Source organism: Neopsephotus bourkii, unplaced genomic scaffold (assembly GCF_033783945.1).
Source record: "Neopsephotus bourkii isolate Nb327-2 ecotype Australia unplaced genomic scaffold, CSIRO-AGI_Nbou_v1 NB_53, whole genome shotgun sequence".
Lineage (NCBI taxonomy): Eukaryota > Metazoa > Chordata > Aves > Psittaciformes > Psittacidae > Neopsephotus > Neopsephotus bourkii.
The window spans coordinates 11,424,827-11,442,579 of NW_026900570.1; the positions used below are offsets into that span (position 1 = coordinate 11,424,827).

Below are 17,753 nucleotides of genomic sequence, written 5' to 3' on the forward strand. Positions count from 1 at the left end.
ACACACTAAAGAGCATAGTATACTTGAGAGAAATGTGTTATTTTTACAGCAGAATGAGATTACAGGCTAGACTGAAGAAAACAAAACTTTTTTCACCTGGGGGAAAAAAATCTTAACGGTCTTAAATAAATGCAAAGTACTTTGTTTTGAGAGCCTTAAATCAAAAGCTCATTTTGTGATAATGATTGGATTTGGTTAGCTGCAGTAGTTTACAGTTTAACAATGTTCTTAATTGTAAAATTCTGTTTCTGTTCTCTCTAGGAGAAACTTTGAGATAATATAAATCTTCATAGACAACTTGGCTTCAAGCAGTTAAACTGAAATTAACTTCTGCCTTCTGGCTACGGAGTGCTACTCTGACGTTCCTGCGTGAAACTCTGCAGACTAAATCATGCCAGCGTTATCAGCTGGATCTGGAAGTGACACAGGTACGCAAGCCAAGGAGGACTGCATGTTTCCTCCAGATCTTGTTTGTTAAGTCTACGGTCTCTTTTTCAAGAAATCATCAAGTAAGATAATTAATTACGGTCTCAACAGATGTTTTATTTAAGACTTTAAACATAACTTTTTCTCCCTGAAGTTAATTTAGATATATGAAATACCATGGGTAAAATAAATTAATTTTTAAAAGTCCCACCACTACCCGCTTTCCCTTCATCCCTAACACCCCCCCCAAAAAAAAAAAAAAACAACAAACCAACAAACAAACAAAAAACACAACAAAATCCAAGCAGATAGATATATATATATATATATATATATAGGGATCCGAAGAATTTGGATTCATCTCTGAGCATGATTCCTACAATGTTAGCTTGAAAAAGGAGGTGGAAAAAAAGGATGATATCATACATGCCTTAATATTTGCAGCAGTCTAGACTATCCCCTCTGTGAGTTACAGTTATCAGTGGAGTTATTTCTGAATACAGACTGTTTAGCTTTGACACTTCTTTAACAAATTAGGAGAAGAAGAATACTGTCTCAAGTCCTCTTCTTTCCCTTGCCTTCCACATCAGATTCTAGTTTCTGACTGCAGGCAGTGGGATTGCAGATATGTAGCTTTCCATAGCTTTCACCTTGTTCGTCACAGTATCAAGCTGTATTCGTGTACATTCTGTCTGCCAATATTTTTGTCTCTGTTTTAGGAAAAACTAAAGTTAGTATTTTTTGCTTGAGGGTGTTTGGTAAATAGGTGATCCAGCTGGGGTTACAGTACAAATATTTCTGCGTTCCACCATTTGCTTGTTATGCTAGATCACATAGTTTTTTGCACTAGAAGTTACAGCAGTATTTTGAAAATGAAGAGGGAGACTTTGAGTGAGGAATCCAAAAAATACATATATAAGGAACTGCATTGGATTCTTACTTTAAATAGACTGTACAGTGCAATAATTTCTTTCCACACCTCCAATCCATGTCGGATTTCTTTGATGAAAAGATTAATCTTTGGAGCTGGGTGTGTGCGTTTGTTTATTTATTGCCATGGGGAGGGAGGGTTGTGTTTGGTTTTGTTTGCTTTTTTTGAATCCTTGTTCCTTATTAAGGAGACTATCATCTCGCCAAAATCTACTTCTACATATCTTCCTTTTCTCCCCTTGCCCCCATGGAAATAAGTGCAGTTGAAGCTGTGTAGTATGCAAAAGCTGAATTTTGAAAATCTGTAAGGGTCTACTGTGGTCTAATTTTCCATTCTCTATCCTTTATCACACGAGCCTTTGTGTCCTTCCAAAACCTGCCTTCTTTTTTTTTTTTTTTTTCTTTTTTTCAATAATTATTACTTGGCCAAATGCTTTCTGACATTTTAGAAGTTTCAAGAACATGATGAGATGAACAACAGTGGGGTGTGTGATGGCTGGTGCCTGTTGCTGACAGTTTTACTTGTTTTATTGTTAAAGAATGTTAGCATGTCCAAAAGTGATAGTCAGGGACATAAAACTTTCTGAATAAAGAAACAAAAGGGCTCCAATATGTGTAAAAGAGATTCCTGACTTTAAACCTTTGTGTTAAAATGTCTCTAAAAACGTTTCACTGTGCTGTTGAATGCGTATGATGCTTGAAACACACCTTCAGTAGTTACGGTGTGTGCTAAAGCTGATTCTCCCAGGAAATCTATAGTAAAATATTGTACGCATCATTGATACCATCTGTTAAATAATGCTGCTTGTTAAATCTGATTTGTTTACTGATGCAAGTTGCAAATTGCTTCTTTAAATAAGAATTTACCTTTGGAGGGAAAAGGGGATTATTTATTTTCTTTATCATTTTTCCTCATGTGGGTAAGTTTTTAATTATTTTTTGAGTGATTCCATCAAACTGTGCTTTCTGTCCTGCTCATAATACAGGTGGTTTCTAATCAGAGCCCTATTTTCCTACCATTACTTTTAGGTTAAAAAAAGAGAAACACAGAAATTTTTGGATTTTCTTACCTATGTTGTTCCTTGTTGCATAGACTGGTTTTCCTCTCGCCTTGCCTGCATAAGCTGGTTTTGTGACATGTAGCGAGTTGAAACTGCTCTAGTGCATGAGAGGACTACCTGGGACATTGTGGAGTTAGCAAGTCACTTGGTGGGGACCTAACAAGAATGCACCATTAGGGAAGGGATGCAACTTCATTTAGTCTGTCTGAGGCTGTACTGTTAACGCATTCAAACAAAACCCCATCTAGCTTGTTTTCTGTCATATGCTGGTGAAGAAAAAGTAAGCCTAGATTTAAGAATGAGTGAAAAAATTCATTGAGGGCAACCTGCAGAAATGCATCATCTGTGAATATCAGAAAGTTGCCAAGTCATGGACTGTTGGAAACTCTGAAACTAGTATGGAAATACTATATTTTATTATTATTAATTTTAGTATGGTCTTAGGCATCAGATCACTGTCAGAAGCACAGTAGTGCTTATGATGGGCCGTGTGTCATCAGAGTGAATGTTGATCTACTCGTGTTAATTTTACGTTGCTTTTACCTTGTCAGCAGACTTTATTCGTGATGTTGCCATGTCCTTTCAGCTGCTTCCTCATATACGTGCTTTTGTTATACCATATTTTAACCTGTATAGTCTTCTGTACAGAGACCATACCTCTTACACCTATTTTGAGAGGCATTAACAAGAGTTTAAGAGAAACATTTTAAACAAAATACTCCAAATATTGTGACTAGTTTTGATTTGTCTAGTTTATTTAGATTCATCAAGTGACTTTGTCGCTTTAATCTTGTACCTTACCAGTCTGACCTGACTTCTTAACTTAAAGACAGAAGAGCTTGTGTGTGTGTGTATGCTGTATTCCACTCTCCATTAGCTGTATAGAAACCCTAATTTTGTATAATGTAATTTTTTTTTTTTTTTTAATCATGTGCATGGTCCTACTCCTCCCTGAAGGTTTATAGCCCTCTCAGTGTCAGGTCAAAGCTGTCTTAAAGCAGCCGTCTCAAAAGGAAGGCCGAGCTCCTGCCGGATGCTGCTTTTGAAGTTTTAGATTTTTTTTTTCTGTGTGCCTTGTAAAAGTCTGAAGTCTGTGTGTAAGCCCACCAAATAGAGTTTGAAGACTGAGAAGGACTATTTGCGCTTTTGCAAGTAAAGATCTGCAAGATCTGGCATTTGTGCTTTTGCAGGTAGAGATCTGCAAGATCTGGCATTTACGAATCTGATATTTTTAGGAAGATTTACATTTGCAGTCTTGGCTTTGTAGTAATTGATGGCATCTTCATTGCTAACTTTGGTGAAACCAAGATGACATCATTATGCTTTAAGTGTTGTTTTAGTGTGAAAAACAGCATAAAATTGTTACAGATTGCTTTCTTCTTGTCCCTGTATTGCTTGCTCAGCTGACAAGTTTAAAAATGCTTTTTCTTGTCCTTAAAAACTAGTGCATGAATGTGCAAAGCAGACTTTGTGATTTTGATTCATATATTGTCAGCAGGAACGTCACATTTATGGGCCAAATTTGGCCACCAAGTAAAACTGTCTGAAATTGCTTAAATTTAATGAAAGTCAGAAGCAGTTCTTGAATTTGAATATTGTAAGAAAAAAATGTGCAGGGCTTACTTGGTTTCTTCTTGAGTACATATAGGAGCTAATGCTGTGCCAGATACTATAGTTTTTTTCAGTATTACAAGCCTATAAAAGTAAATGCATGTTAGTTTTTTAAATTAAAAAAACCCAACACATTTGTTACTGACCAAATTGTAAGTTCAGAAGGCCTTTATAGTATTTCTAGGTTTGGAGTTTTGTTCTTGATTCTGTAATAATACAAAATGAAGTTATGAGGTTTGTTCTAAATGGTGGCTATTTTTCTGAACTTCATTTTTAGTAGCATATACTGTGATTCTTTCAGAATCATCTTGACTTCTGAAGCTACATGTTGTTGATGTGTGTATTGAATACTGATAGAAATACTTTGATACAGTATGTCAATATGATAGCCATGTAGTCTATATGGATTACTTCCCAGTGAAGTGAGACCACTGCAAGCAATGCAAAGTTCAAAGACTATTTTGCAATCATCTGAACACCAAAGGATGCTAGCCTTGCTTTTATTGTTTTCATGTAATGTCTTTATTTACAACTAATGCATTTTCAATCAGCTTGCTAGTTTTGACACGATCTTTTTGTAAGAATGTCTGATAACGCAAAGAGTGAAAAGGTGGAGGGGAAAAAAACAAACAGTAATAACATGAAGAAAAAGTTGAGTAGTTGGTTGAGCTGAGAAGGGGATATCAGAAACCTCTGTAGGGGAATAAGGGCAAATTAGGCTGAAGTGGCTAAAAGTTTTAGCCTTTCAAACCAGTTTTCAGAATAAGGAGGGAGATGGAAATCAGGGACTTCTATTTTTACAGCCTGTTTAAAAAAATATAATAACATAATGTGATGGCCAAAGATCTTCGTCCATTGTTACAAGATGAAGGGAATTTAGGACGGTGATGAAGGAAAGATTTCTGGGAGTAGCTCTTCTGTTGGAGGCTGCCAGGGCAAAGGCTTGCAGGGCGATTGAATCCTGCTCCAGACTGCCTTTGCTTCCCTGCTGCCATGCTGCAGTGGAAAGAGAGCAGGCCTTTGCTTGCCTGCTTCATACCGGTGCTTACTGCTTAGGCATAGGTGTGCTGCCACAAATGTAGCATGTAAATGCCTGTGGGTGCATCATGATTGCAAGGCTATCTAAATTTCTCACCCTGTTGAAATGCACAGCTATGGCTAGATTTTTGTGAAAACCGAAACATGAGCTGGGGCAAAATTTACACTGAATTAATAAATGAAGCCAGTATTTCACCATGCATTCTTGAATTCTCCCTGTCTCCAGCTGCCAGAGGCATTAAATGGCTTTTAGGCTAATGCTAATATGAATGATTTGGGAAAGTATGAGACATATGACTAGCTTTAATTGCTATCAGATTTAATTTTTTAAAATATAACTTGCTGGTATTGGAAAGGGTATTCATTTTGGTATCAATGTATTTATGGTGACTGTTGGAAAGTTTGCTCAGAGTAGAATGAAATTTCTCCAAACTGTTCTGTGTTGGGTTAATATTTTATATTATGCTAGAATGATTCTACAGTATGGAATCAAAAAACGTGCAATTCTATTTACTGACGGTAAACTCTTTAAAACTGTTACAGTTCTTGGACACAAATTTAAATTCAAATGGTCTGGCAGCTGCAACAATGTTTAATTTTTTTTTTTTTTTTTTTTTTTTTAAACGATGTGTAGTTTTGTGGTAAATTTGAAAGTATGACAGCCTATACTGTTTCTAACCAGAGGCTTAAATCTATAGCTATGTTTGTTGGACCAAAAGCTGTAATTACACAAATGGCTGACATCCTAGTGATGGCAAATGTCCTTTGCCGAGAGCAGACTTCCATGGTGTACTGCTCAAGCGTAGCTGTGCCAGCGGCCAGGCTAGCTAGTGGAGCGTATGTGCTTCGTGCTTTTACTGTCAGATGGAAGGTTCTGTGGCTTCTCAGCCCAACATCGCATCAAATATTGGCTGATTTAGTAGAACTCAAAGCTGTTAATTTGAATGAAATATAGTACTACTAAGAAGCAGTGAGAAGCTTCACTACTAGCTCTTAGTTGCTTGTTGTGGAACATGGGGGTTCAAATATGATTTTGCTTTTAAAAAAGCAAAATCAAAAAAAAAAAACAAACCATCAAAACAAAAAAAAACTCAACCAAACAAAAACCCCACTTCAATGCAGCATATTAACCTTAAGGAGAAACTATGAAATAGTTGAATTTTCTAAACTCTTGAGATAAGGTGATGATGTACTTGATTCTAAAATTCCGCATATTCCTATATAGGCGCTGGAATAGGTTGCCCAGGGAAGCTGTGAATGCTCCATCCCTGGCAGTGTTCAAGACCAGGTTGGATGAAGTCTTGGTTGATATGGTTTAGTGTGAGGTGTCCCTGCCCATGGCGGGGGGGGTTGGAACTTGATGATCTTAAGGTCCTTTTGCAACCCTAACTATTCTATGATTCTATGATTCTGTATACCTCTGTAGGCTTGTATATTACATGTGTGTGTCTGTATACATCTATGACTGTATTGGCATATGACTGTAATGTATTGGCATAACTTGTTTTGATTGTTATACTTTATACTCAGTCACACAGTGAATCACAGCATTGAAATAATATACTGGCATGTCTGGGGGCATCAGTACTGCCTAGGATGTGGAGGACTTTTTCTTCCACTGTCAAGACACAATATGAAAGGCCGATGTATATGTTAATCAAATGGTGTTTACGATAGTTTTAGGGACAGCTGAGTTGAAGATAGACTTCTGTTGTCTTTATTCAGCCTTTTAATGAGATACTGTGTCTTCTTTTTGCAGATGTAAAATGCCACCTGTAGTATTTCTTGCCACCCCTCCCCCAGTGCCAGGTCTCTTAACCTTGCAGACTGTAACTAAAGAGTTCAAGATGGTAAGCGTGCCCAGTGACATCCTAGTGCTAGAATGAGTTCTTTCCTGACTGCCTGCCAGGTACTTCCTATCCCTCCTCTGGTGTTGATGAAGATCTAGATAGAAATACTGAAGACTCGCCAAGCTGATGTCTATACAAAATACCAATTAGTCAAGGTTATTCAAGGTGTCGTAGTATGTAGGCTTCGTTGGAGGAGCTAAGAGGTTTTTTGGGATGGGGAGGAAAGAGAGAACATCAGATCTTTATGTGAGTTTTCCACAAGTGGGTTATTAATTTGTGCTTGATAGGTCACTTTAAATCAGTTTTATGTAAGTGTTATTCTTGCAGATAATAGGAGAGCTTTTGAATCTCATAAAAGTACATTTTATGAGCTTTTAAAGTATCCTTGTTGACACAGTGTCTAATAGCTACATTTTGAGGGGTTTCAATTTTGAAGCAGCTTTGAGCCGTACAAGCGAGAACTCTGGAGCAACAGTATTGCCCTATATGAATGCAAATAGGAATCAACTGTTTGACTTGCATAAGAATGTAACGGTATGTGGTGTACTAAATCTGAAATACATATGTTGAGACAAATCCTAAAAGACCAATAAGTGTTTCAAACAACTGTGGATTCTTCAGCTCCGGGAGCCAAGTTCCAAAACTAAAGACTTTTCCATTTTGAAGGAAATAATATTTTTGGAAGTGGTGTGTTTAAATGATTGCTCACTTTCAACATTTTCTGTCATAACATTGTTTTAAGGTGGGTTAACAAATTACTGTAGCTTGGAGGAATAAAAATTAGGTACAACTTTTTATTTAAAAGACTGTTGCCCTTAATGAGTATGTAATCTTGTTCTTTGAGGACACTTACAGTAAAAATCTTGTTTTCATTAGAAAAAAGAATGTTGACATTTCTATTGCTGTGCCATCTGTGAGGATTTCAGTGTTTTCCATTTTTTAGGAACTGGCAAGTAAACGAAAGCAAATTTTTCTGTTTTCAAAGATGCTGATCACTTACATGCCACGATTATCTCATTACTTGGTATTCTGTACCTTTGAAAATTAGATTAATCTTTTGTTTAAACACTAAACTGCAAAATTAAGAAAAGGTACATACTGGAATAAGTTAATCACTCTTGTTCTGCAAAGAAAAAATTATTAGTCTTTAACATTTTGCAGTGTCAGGAAGCCCATATATTTGATGGAATTACTTAAGAGAGCATAAAAAAGAACTTTTTGTAGCACATAAAATTGAGCACATAGTGGTCTTTTTACGACTGGAGTCTGATAGGATGGTGCAGTATGGCTATCCTAATACATAGGAGTCCTGCATATTTTTTTTCATTTGAGCCTGTGCATAAATACTGATCTGAAACTTCAGAATGAAATGATTTTCATTATTTGATGTTAGTGACTGATTTTTATTATGCAGCAGCAAGGAGCAGCAAGGATGTCAGGAGGATTGTTTCTACTGCAATGCTCTTTGGTTTTGTGTAAGGCAAGTATTGTCTGAGCCTTTATAGAACTGTAAAGTACAGTTCAAATGTGAAAAAATGTCAGCTTGTTATAAATGGCAGCAAATGGTGCTGATTATTTTACCTCTGACAAAGTGGAAAATTTAAAGGTTGGTGTGTCACATTTTATTAATACAATAAAATTTTACAGTGTTGTTCTGGGCTTAGGTATATGTTCTTTAGTGTTTATTATCCCTTAGTTCCTGTAAAAATTTTTGATTTGAAGTCTGGCATCATGGTTCAGAATGCTAATTCAGGAAATTAATTAACATATGAAAGTAAATGCACATCCATTTGTCTCCGTTTCTTCCCTTACACTAACCAAAACAAAGCTGGTGTTTTCTTGTAATATGCAAGAGTGATGGAACGCAGAGACCATATTTTTTTATCATTTAGCACTAGTTTATAGCTTCCACAGACTTGTCCTAATAATGAAGCTATGAAGGATATGACAAGAATGGTGATATTAAATTTCTCTAGACTAACAGTAAATTTTTCCATTCTGATGTCAAGAATGTAGAGCATCTGGAATCTGCAGTGTGAGTGGTTCAGTATGGGAACACTTTCATCAATTGCTTAGCCATTTATTCTCCTCATAGGAACAAGCAGTCTTCTACAGAATATAACAGTACAAAGGAAACAGTTTTCTAGAACTGGGAAAATTCTTTATGTCCTGTTGTTTCTTATTTAAAAGCTTTCCATTGCTGCTTAGTCTTAAGTCTTATTGCATGTGCAAATCTAGTATACACTCTGTTCAGATTGATTAAAACTAAATTATATTAATTAAGCTTAGGAAAAGCTGAAGACACAATGAAAACAGGAACTCCTTAACTGCGTTAAAAGAACAGATTGAAATTTCTCTAATACCTTTTCAAGCAAGGACAGTACTGAATTTTCAAACATAGGTGGATTTTTCCCTTGAAATTATTTCCTTAGTTCAAGCTGTCAGAATGCTACAAGCCTTATTCTGAAGCCATTTTATCTTACCCTTGCAACAAGTCCAAAATGTTCAGAGTAGTTCCTCTATCCACGATGAGCTGTTGCAAATTTTAGTGTTAGATTATGTATGTGCATTTAGATTATCTGTATGTGTATGGTTTCTATGGACTATTTCTGTAGGCAAGTTTATCTAGTCATCGGTTTTTAATTCTCTGTGTCACTGAATTAAATTTTATGAAAAGTGTATTGCATGTCCAGTATTAATTTATTTATTCTTGAATCAGGTAATCAAATTTAGTAGACTATATAAGCACCTTCAAACAATTCGCCTTTCCACTCTTACAAGAGAGTTATAGGATTCCTATGTGCAATGCTTGTCTTTTATTAGTATTTCCATGCCATAGGCTTTTACTTAGTTCACATAAATATTAGATACTGCACCTAGTTTATGAAAATTAATATAAACAGCACACTAGTATCTAAAACTTGGGAGCTCCCTTATTTGTCTGGAATTGACTCCTGTTACTGCCACTGTATTATGTGACCTTGTTTAATATAGAAAGGGACCTTTTTCTTCCTCTTTTTTTCAATGATTTGGGAATGTCCAGGGATGCTTAGGTTGTGACCTGCTTTTGTTATGGTTTGTTTAATTCCCCAAGTCACAGGACTGATAGGACTTACTTCTCTTCTTGTAATTGCAAAATAGTCTTACATGTCTATGTTTAAACTCATCGTTTTGTTTTGCCTTTTTTTTTTGGTTGTTGTTTGCCTTTTTTTTTTTTTTCCTTTTTAATGTATGCTCAAGCCTTCTGGGACCTTTCAAAAAATGCTTTGCTTTTAAAAACTGAAGTAAATGTGTTTTTCTTGTGTAAGTCATGTTTACTTTATGGAATTTTGGCACCTGAAGTATTTTGGTACTAGAGTGTCCCAGTGGGCATGTGATTCCTTTTATATTTAAAAACTGGTTAAATTTAGGCAAACTAGGAAAAAAAAAAAAAAGGATTACAAAGAAGTTAGTAGAATAGAACAGTGTATAAAAAAAGGCAAAAAAAAGTTTTTCAAGACTCCTTACAGTGTTGACAACATCAGGCTTTAAAAACAGCAAGATTTTGGGGGGGGGGGTGTGTATTTTTTTTTTTTTTTTAAACACAGATCCTAAATACTTTTTTAAAAGCTTTTTTTTTTTTTTTCTTCTCTGTGTGTGCTTATTTAAATTGTGGTCATCTCTCAAAAAATGTGTGCAAAAAGTTTTTAATAGGAAGTCCATGCATGTCATATGACTCAAGGAGGTGGGATGTCGAGAGAAACATCAAGCTGAGACCAAGAGCACAGTTAAGGCCTGGCAGCCATGTGCTTACAGCAGTAGCATTCAGCTCTGAGTGGCTGAGATACATCTCATTCTATGACTTACACAAGAAATGTGTGTTTTTGATGTCAAAACCAGTTCATCTGAATACTGGGGGGTATAGCCATGAATTTCTTGAAAGTTCATTTTTGTTTTTAGAAGTGATCCAAAGTATCAAAAGCATTCAGTATAAGATGACTTCAGTCATTGTAATTCCTACTGAAAAGATTGAAAGTACTGAAAACAGTGAGAAACTTGCATTTCTTTCAGTGGCCTTTGTCTCTAGCTTGGCAGAACCACCTGAGATGTTAGATGTCTTGCAGGGGGGTTGAGGTTAGGCTGAAGCTATGAAGTTCAGATTACCTCTGTTGCCACATGGCAGCATCTCTGTACACTGACACCTTACAGAGGTGCAGAGATTTGAGCTACCACCCTTCAAGTGTTGGAAAGATGGATGTGACAACTTATCAAAGTTGCTAAATTAAACTAGGCCACAGTATAATTGCCAATGTAGGGGTTTCAACTTCATTATCAGTTTTTACAGTAACTTGACAAGTTTTTTTCCCCTGTCTGTGTCACAGAAGCACTTTCTTTTAAATACCATTTGCCAGTAAAGTCATATGCCAGCCACAATTTTCCGTTTCTTCATGCTGGAATGAATAACAGCACCATGCTTTATGTAATTGAGACACAAATAAAATGTGATTGATGTTGTAGGTCTGTGTGCGTAGAAGATGCACATCCTGGTTTTCTTCCTGTATAAGGATTTGAATGCCCCTCTGAAAATTTTTGATTCTGTGGTACTGGACACCACAAAAGGAACGACCTAAAAATGAGACTCTGTCTGTAAAGGTAAACCTTTAGAGGGGCTAGCACCTTCTGCTGCTATTACCTTCTGTTTGGAAGAAGGCTACAGCTGTCTTGGATGATCGGGAATTCTACAAATTTAACTTAAGACATATTCTAGATCTTTGTCTTCTGTTCTCGCCGCCTAAATACCCAAAGTTACCCAAAGTCCTCCTTCTGCCTGATTTTCATTTGGCTCACTGATTGACGTTTTTTTATTCCTGGCTACATAGTACTTAGTTTCAACAGGAGTCTTAACAACTGGAGTTGTAAGAACAGGAGTTGTAAGAACAGCATGCTGCATGACGTAGCCCTCGGGTTCTGCTGCTGCAAAGGGTGGGATTCTTATTTCCTTCTGGCTGAAAGCTGTAAACACTGGATTGTAGAACTGAAGCAGAGCAGAACTAGAAATGTACCTATGATATTGGATAAAATCAGTCAGCACTAGTCCAATTTTGTCATCTTCCCCAGGAGAGTTGTACAGATTGGGTGCATTGCTGTCAAAGCTGGAGTAGCACATGAGGGATTGTTTCCCTAGCAGGGGCAATTTAAGGCTAATGAATAATTGAAGGCGATGGACAATGGATGGGGAAAAAATTGAGCTGAATGAAACTTAAATGTGAGTAAGCACCTGCAGGGTAAGTTGGTCCTGGAGTGCTGGCAGGTGGGATTTTTCTGCGCATAAAACCTAAGCCTTATTAGAGGCAGTTTCAGTCTCAGAGTGTGTCACTGCTGTAATTAGCTAATCCAAAAGGAAACATGAAGTTTCATTTTATTCTCACTGGGAATTTAATTATCAAAGCTTTGAGGAGCAAATTACAATGATAGAATAGTTTTGTGGTTGATCATATGCAAAATTTAGGCAGATCTGATAGATCAAGGAAAAGAAAGCTTACTCTGTCATACATCTCATATTTGAAGGGAGTAGCTGAGCTAATATTTTCTTTCTTTGGAATGGCACAAATGAATTGTTCCTAAGCAGTTACGGCACAGTGTAAGCTTACATTGAACTTTATATTCTATGTTCTAACAACCTGCAGGTTATTCTGAGGTGAATCTATTTGCAGCAACAAAAGTGTCCATGTCCAGAAATATAAGGCTGTGTGTAAAGATATTCTGGTTTTTAGTTTTCTAAAGGCAAATGTTTTTGAAGCATAAATTGCATGATAAAAATAACCATTTTTGCTAAGTGCTGACATCCTAATAGCCCAGGAAGCTGGAGCCAGCAGTCCCATTCTGTTCTCTGGGTGTCAGCTCAATCACTGACTGTGTTTCACTAGGCAAGGCTCAGTGTTCTTTTTCTGTCCGTGCAAAATTGCAGTGGTTTGACTTGCATCCTCTTTTTGCAGTATTCCTGAAGCATAAACAAGAGCAGATTTAAATAAAAGCAAGATTCTAAGAGAAGTGAATGTCAACCACCAAAAATGCTTGGACCACAAAAGGAATGTATCTGGAAGGAACCTTTTTTTCCAGAATATTTTACTGAGAGGCAGTAAAAAGACAAAAATGTTAAATAATTGGATCCCAAAGGTGCTGCATGTAATTTTGAAAGGGATATGTAGTGCCTGGAAAGGTTGTGAGATTATGCTTACTAATAAATATCGTAAGTTTTAGGGAGATAATAGGCATAATAATGTTAGGTAACCTATAACTTACAACAGTGTTCTTTACAAGTAGAATATCTTGTAAATCTGTCCTTGTGATGAACAGCAGCACTTGCTCAGACTAAAAATAATAACAGGACCGTGTATCTTGGATCCCAAGAGACTATTGGTGTTTTTGTAGACAGCAGACTGGAGAAAAAGGCATTTTGTCCTTTTTACCCCAAGTAATCCCACTGGAAAATTAAACATGTGCTATGAATTGATATCAGCTCATGCCAGGTTACCTCCCTAAAGAGGGCTGATGCAAACACTGTTGCTCCATTTCTTGGACAGCAGTTTGATAGCCGGTGTGCATGATGGATATTTTATGCTGTATGCTACTGTGGAACAGTGTGCTACTGTCTGCCCCTTGGAGACTGCTGGTGAGGTGTGCCACAAATAACTGGGAACAGCAGCTGCTTTAACCCTACGGAGAATCTCAAATACCTGCAAATTAAAAATGTTACTGAAATATTTCTCTGTGTGTGTGTCTGGGAAAACTGTTGGTTTTGGTTTTTAAGGTTTAGTCCTGCAAAACAAAGTAGTTCCTTTTGTCTTGGTGTGGATTCCTACTGAACAAGGGATTAAAAAAAAATATTAAGCAATATATTAGCAAGAAATATTTAGAGAAACTATGAACCTTTTTTTTAATGGACCACCCTATCCAGTTTCTGTTCTTTTAAGGAAGTTTTTCCTATTCATGACTCATTTCACTCTTTGGCTAACATCAAGGGAAATGGAATAACGATTAAGCAAAGGAATGTATGGGTTTTTTTTTTTTCTGGTTTTGTCCTTTTTTGCAAAACCTTTATGAATTTTCTGCATAACCTTGTGTAAATATGTATGGATGTAGAAGCCTGACAACTGTGACAAGGTAAAAAGTACACTGCTAATATTTGCTCCTTAGTATTTTTTTTTTAAACGTTCCTTTTGGTTCTACGTGTTAATGTTATGCTGGATACTCCAGGCTCCCTATTCAGTTAAAATGACATGCTCCAGGCAGCCAATTACACAGAACTGTTAAGTGAAATTAATGAGATCACCCCTAGATTACACTTTGTGTTTTATTTTCATTTTATAGGTCTGTACGAGCTCCTGGCTGCATTGCCAGCCCAGCTGCAGCCACATGTGGACAGCCAGGAAGACCTGACCTTCCTCTGGGATATGTTTGGTGAAAAAAGCCTTCATTCACTGGTGAAGGTAACCCACATTTAAGTCAGATTCTCTTTGAGAAGAGCATATGGAAAAATGTTTTGAGCGCCATCTAGTAAACCAGTGATCAAACTGTTGCTCAATGAAAACAAAACAGCCTTGTTTTAACTCTGTTTCTGTCAGGGGTGGAAGTTGTTAAATAAGATTCTACCAAAAATACATAGATGATTTCATTTAAGAGTGATGTTTTGGCAGTGTGATGCTAATGCAGCAAACATATGTTGTTTGCCTTGTTTAGAAAAAAAGCATACAAAATAGTAGCAGGAAATCTGAGACTTCTTTATGGTCAACATTCAAGACCTGGAGTTTAGCTTAAATAAATAAATGTTCACAGCAAAAATTAGAAGGAATATATTTTCTGAGGTCAAGTATGGCAACAGTTCAGTAGCCACATTAATTTAAAATAATTTCCTTTAACAAAGTCAACTGAAATTCTAGCAAGCCATTTCTTTTATTGGCTTGCCTCCATTTAAAATTGTGTTTTGCACATAAGTATGTTGGACTTAAGTACGACCTAAAATAAGTTTGGAAGAATACTTGAGTAAAGTGTCTTGCTAGGAAAATGATCAGCAACAAGAAATCAAAGCATGCCATAGGAGTATGCAGAGCTACCCTGAAAATGTTAAAATTGCTTATAGCAGAAAAACGGGGCCAATCAGCTGGTTAGAAATGTTCCACTCCTACCAAATGGTAAGTATGTCTTCAGTCTCCAGTATGGAGCTAGTTCAGCTGGAAGGAAATTCTGAGGTCTCAAATGAATCAGTACGTGGTAGTAACCCGTGCCTTGAATATACTGAGATTCGCAGATAATTGAGCAGAATTTGTTACCCTTGTCAGTCACTGATCTAGAGGAAGCCTGAAATTGGGATCGTTTCCATGTAGGTTTGAAAGAGGCATCTTTCTCCGTTTCTTTCAGTTATCTTGTTCTGGAAAAAAAATATGTAATAATGTTGGCCACAGTTATTTTCAAAACAGCTGAGAATTTGCATGTAAAGTAAACACTAATACACTCTGGTAATTGATACACAAAAGCAACAAATAGGGGAACAATACTTGGCAGTACTTGCTTGCCTACAGAATTTCATCAAAGTTTCTGAAATGTGGTGATTCCCAGACTTACTGCTTTGCTGTAGCTGTCTGTTCAGGTGGCTCAGAAGATCACTGCAAGGGGAATACCAGTTGCCTTTCTAATATGGGCTGAACAGTGGTGTGCATCTAAGCAAAATGTTAGGTCAGTTGCTAAATTAGTTTTCTTTCTGCATTGGGAATTAAAGAAGGCTGGCTAGAAAATGAGTGTGGATCTGTGAAATGCTGACATTTCAACATCTGCTGTAATTTTCTATTGAGACAAAGCCTAAATCTTTTAAAATGCCTTCACTTGCTTTCTTTTGCCCTTTCCTCCAAAAGGTGACAAAGACAGCACAACAGTTACTGCTTTACTCACCTTGAGTACTCTCAGTTTGGAAAAGTTGGCTCTCCTACTGGCTCTCATAGTTGCATGCCTTAGTTACTATGTTGCTTGTTATTGCAGGGTGGATGGTCTTTCTGATTTTAACAACAAAGCATTCATGAGAAAGCTTTCTTGAGTCAGATTGAATGATTTGGGGAATAGTGAATGTTCACTTTATTGCAGTTACAACAAGACATTGAAGTATTCTAGCAATCTTTATTATTTATCTTCTGCGGTTTAGGTCCAAGCATTAAATTTGTGTGTGACTGACCCTGTGAATGGTTCTTTTAATGTAAGTCTCACAGTATGTTAGAGTAGACTTCATTCTTGAAGCTGTATCTTTAGTGTTCGCTAGTTGCACTTCTTTAGTGCACCATACAAACTTAATTCAAAAAGACAACACTTTAAAATCATACTGAAATCAAGAGCGTCTGCTCTGACCCACTGTATATCACAAGCTGTCGAGCCTCACCTTTTGATTTCTGTAGAGTTGCGGTGTAGAAAATAGGGGGTAAAGAGCTTACAAGAGGTTCATATCCCTCCCCCAAGATGGGTGTAACTTTATCTGAAAGTAATGGTATTTATTTGACCTTTAACACATTTTTAAGAGGATTATGCAGTAGCCTATCAAGTTTCAGAGAAGGCAGTCCATAGGCTTTTTCAAAGAGAGCTGTAAGAGCAGAAGAGAGCCCCATCTGCTGTAGTCTTTCCCTGTTACAAGGCTTCAGAAATACCAAATCTTCCTTTCTGGGTTCTGGTGTCTTATTTGAACGACTCCTTTTCCTAGCAATGACTTCTTAAAGTCAACTGTACTTGCAAAGACAACAAATGTTTTTAATTCCTGAGGCAGAGAATGATGACAGATATTTTGTAATTAAAAAGAAAAAAGGCATTAGCTTAGAGCCAAGGATGTTGCGATCCTGGTATGTGTCTGTTTTGGAAGTAAATGAGCATGCGTCTACTACTAATTAGACAGCAAATCTTTATTTAAGATAGACACTGCTTAATAAAAATTTCTGTGCTGATCTTCTTACCTTACTATTAAATAATTTCAGGTATTAGAAACGAGCTGTTCTTCTAAGGGTAAAATGCTCCAAATTGCTTGAAAGGTTGAAATACAAAATGAGCTTTCTACTTTTGTACAGATACTGTTTTATGGATAATTAAGTTTCATAGTGCTTTTTGTATGGTTGCATATGGCATATGGTTTGCTATTCTGACTCTCACAGTATTGAAAAGAAACAGAAAAAGAAAAGAAAAAAAAAAGCCCCAAACCTTGTCTTGAAGTTCTCTTCATTCAGTATTGTTGGACAGAAATCTCTTTCTGAACTTGGATCAGCCTGAGCTGTTCTAAGAAGTCAGAAATGGAAAAGTTGTATTAGATCATCTGGTCCATTCCCCTGCAAATACTGGATTGTTCCCTGCAGTACATTCCTATTGTAGTAAGTAAAACCAGCAAAAACTGATGCAACTGTTCTTGCTGTCCCTTTTCTCAGTAAAGGAATCTGTTGATTAGATTTTAGTTTGCGAAGTGTAGAGAAGAGGGAACCCACAACCATTGCTGACAAGTTTGGAAGAGAAAACTGGCTCTGGATAAGTGAATGTTTAAAATTTGTCTCTCGTTCCCTCAATTTGTTACTTCCTTGTCTTAGTACATGACTCTCTTAAGTTCTACCAGAAATCTTCAGCCATTTCATTACTTTTTATGTAGCAGATATCCCAGTAGTTCTGTAGAGATTTATGGAAAATAAACATGAAGAGATCATCCTTCAGAGTAATTACGAGCAGCAACGTAGCTAAAATCTGCAGTAGTACACATGTGCTCTGTTTGGATTTCTTTTTTAAGAGGAACAGAAGGGATAAATGAAGATCTGTTCTAACTACTCTTTTAGCTTATTTTTAGAGG

General features: G+C 36.7%; 1 protein-coding gene across 2 annotated transcripts in view; it reads left to right on the forward strand.

Annotated features, from left to right (window-relative positions):
- Positions 1–17,753, forward strand: part of MPP7 (MAGUK p55 scaffold protein 7) — a 155,189-nt gene that overhangs the window by 44,967 nt on the left and 92,469 nt on the right. For both annotated transcript variants that reach the window (XM_061351020.1, XM_061351027.1), the window contains exons 3-4: positions 262–428; positions 14,267–14,385. In XM_061351020.1, coding sequence (XP_061207004.1) covers positions 392–428; positions 14,267–14,385 — 156 coding nt within the window. In that variant the 5' untranslated portion in view covers positions 262–391. The remainder of the gene's footprint in view (positions 1–261; positions 429–14,266; positions 14,386–17,753) is intronic.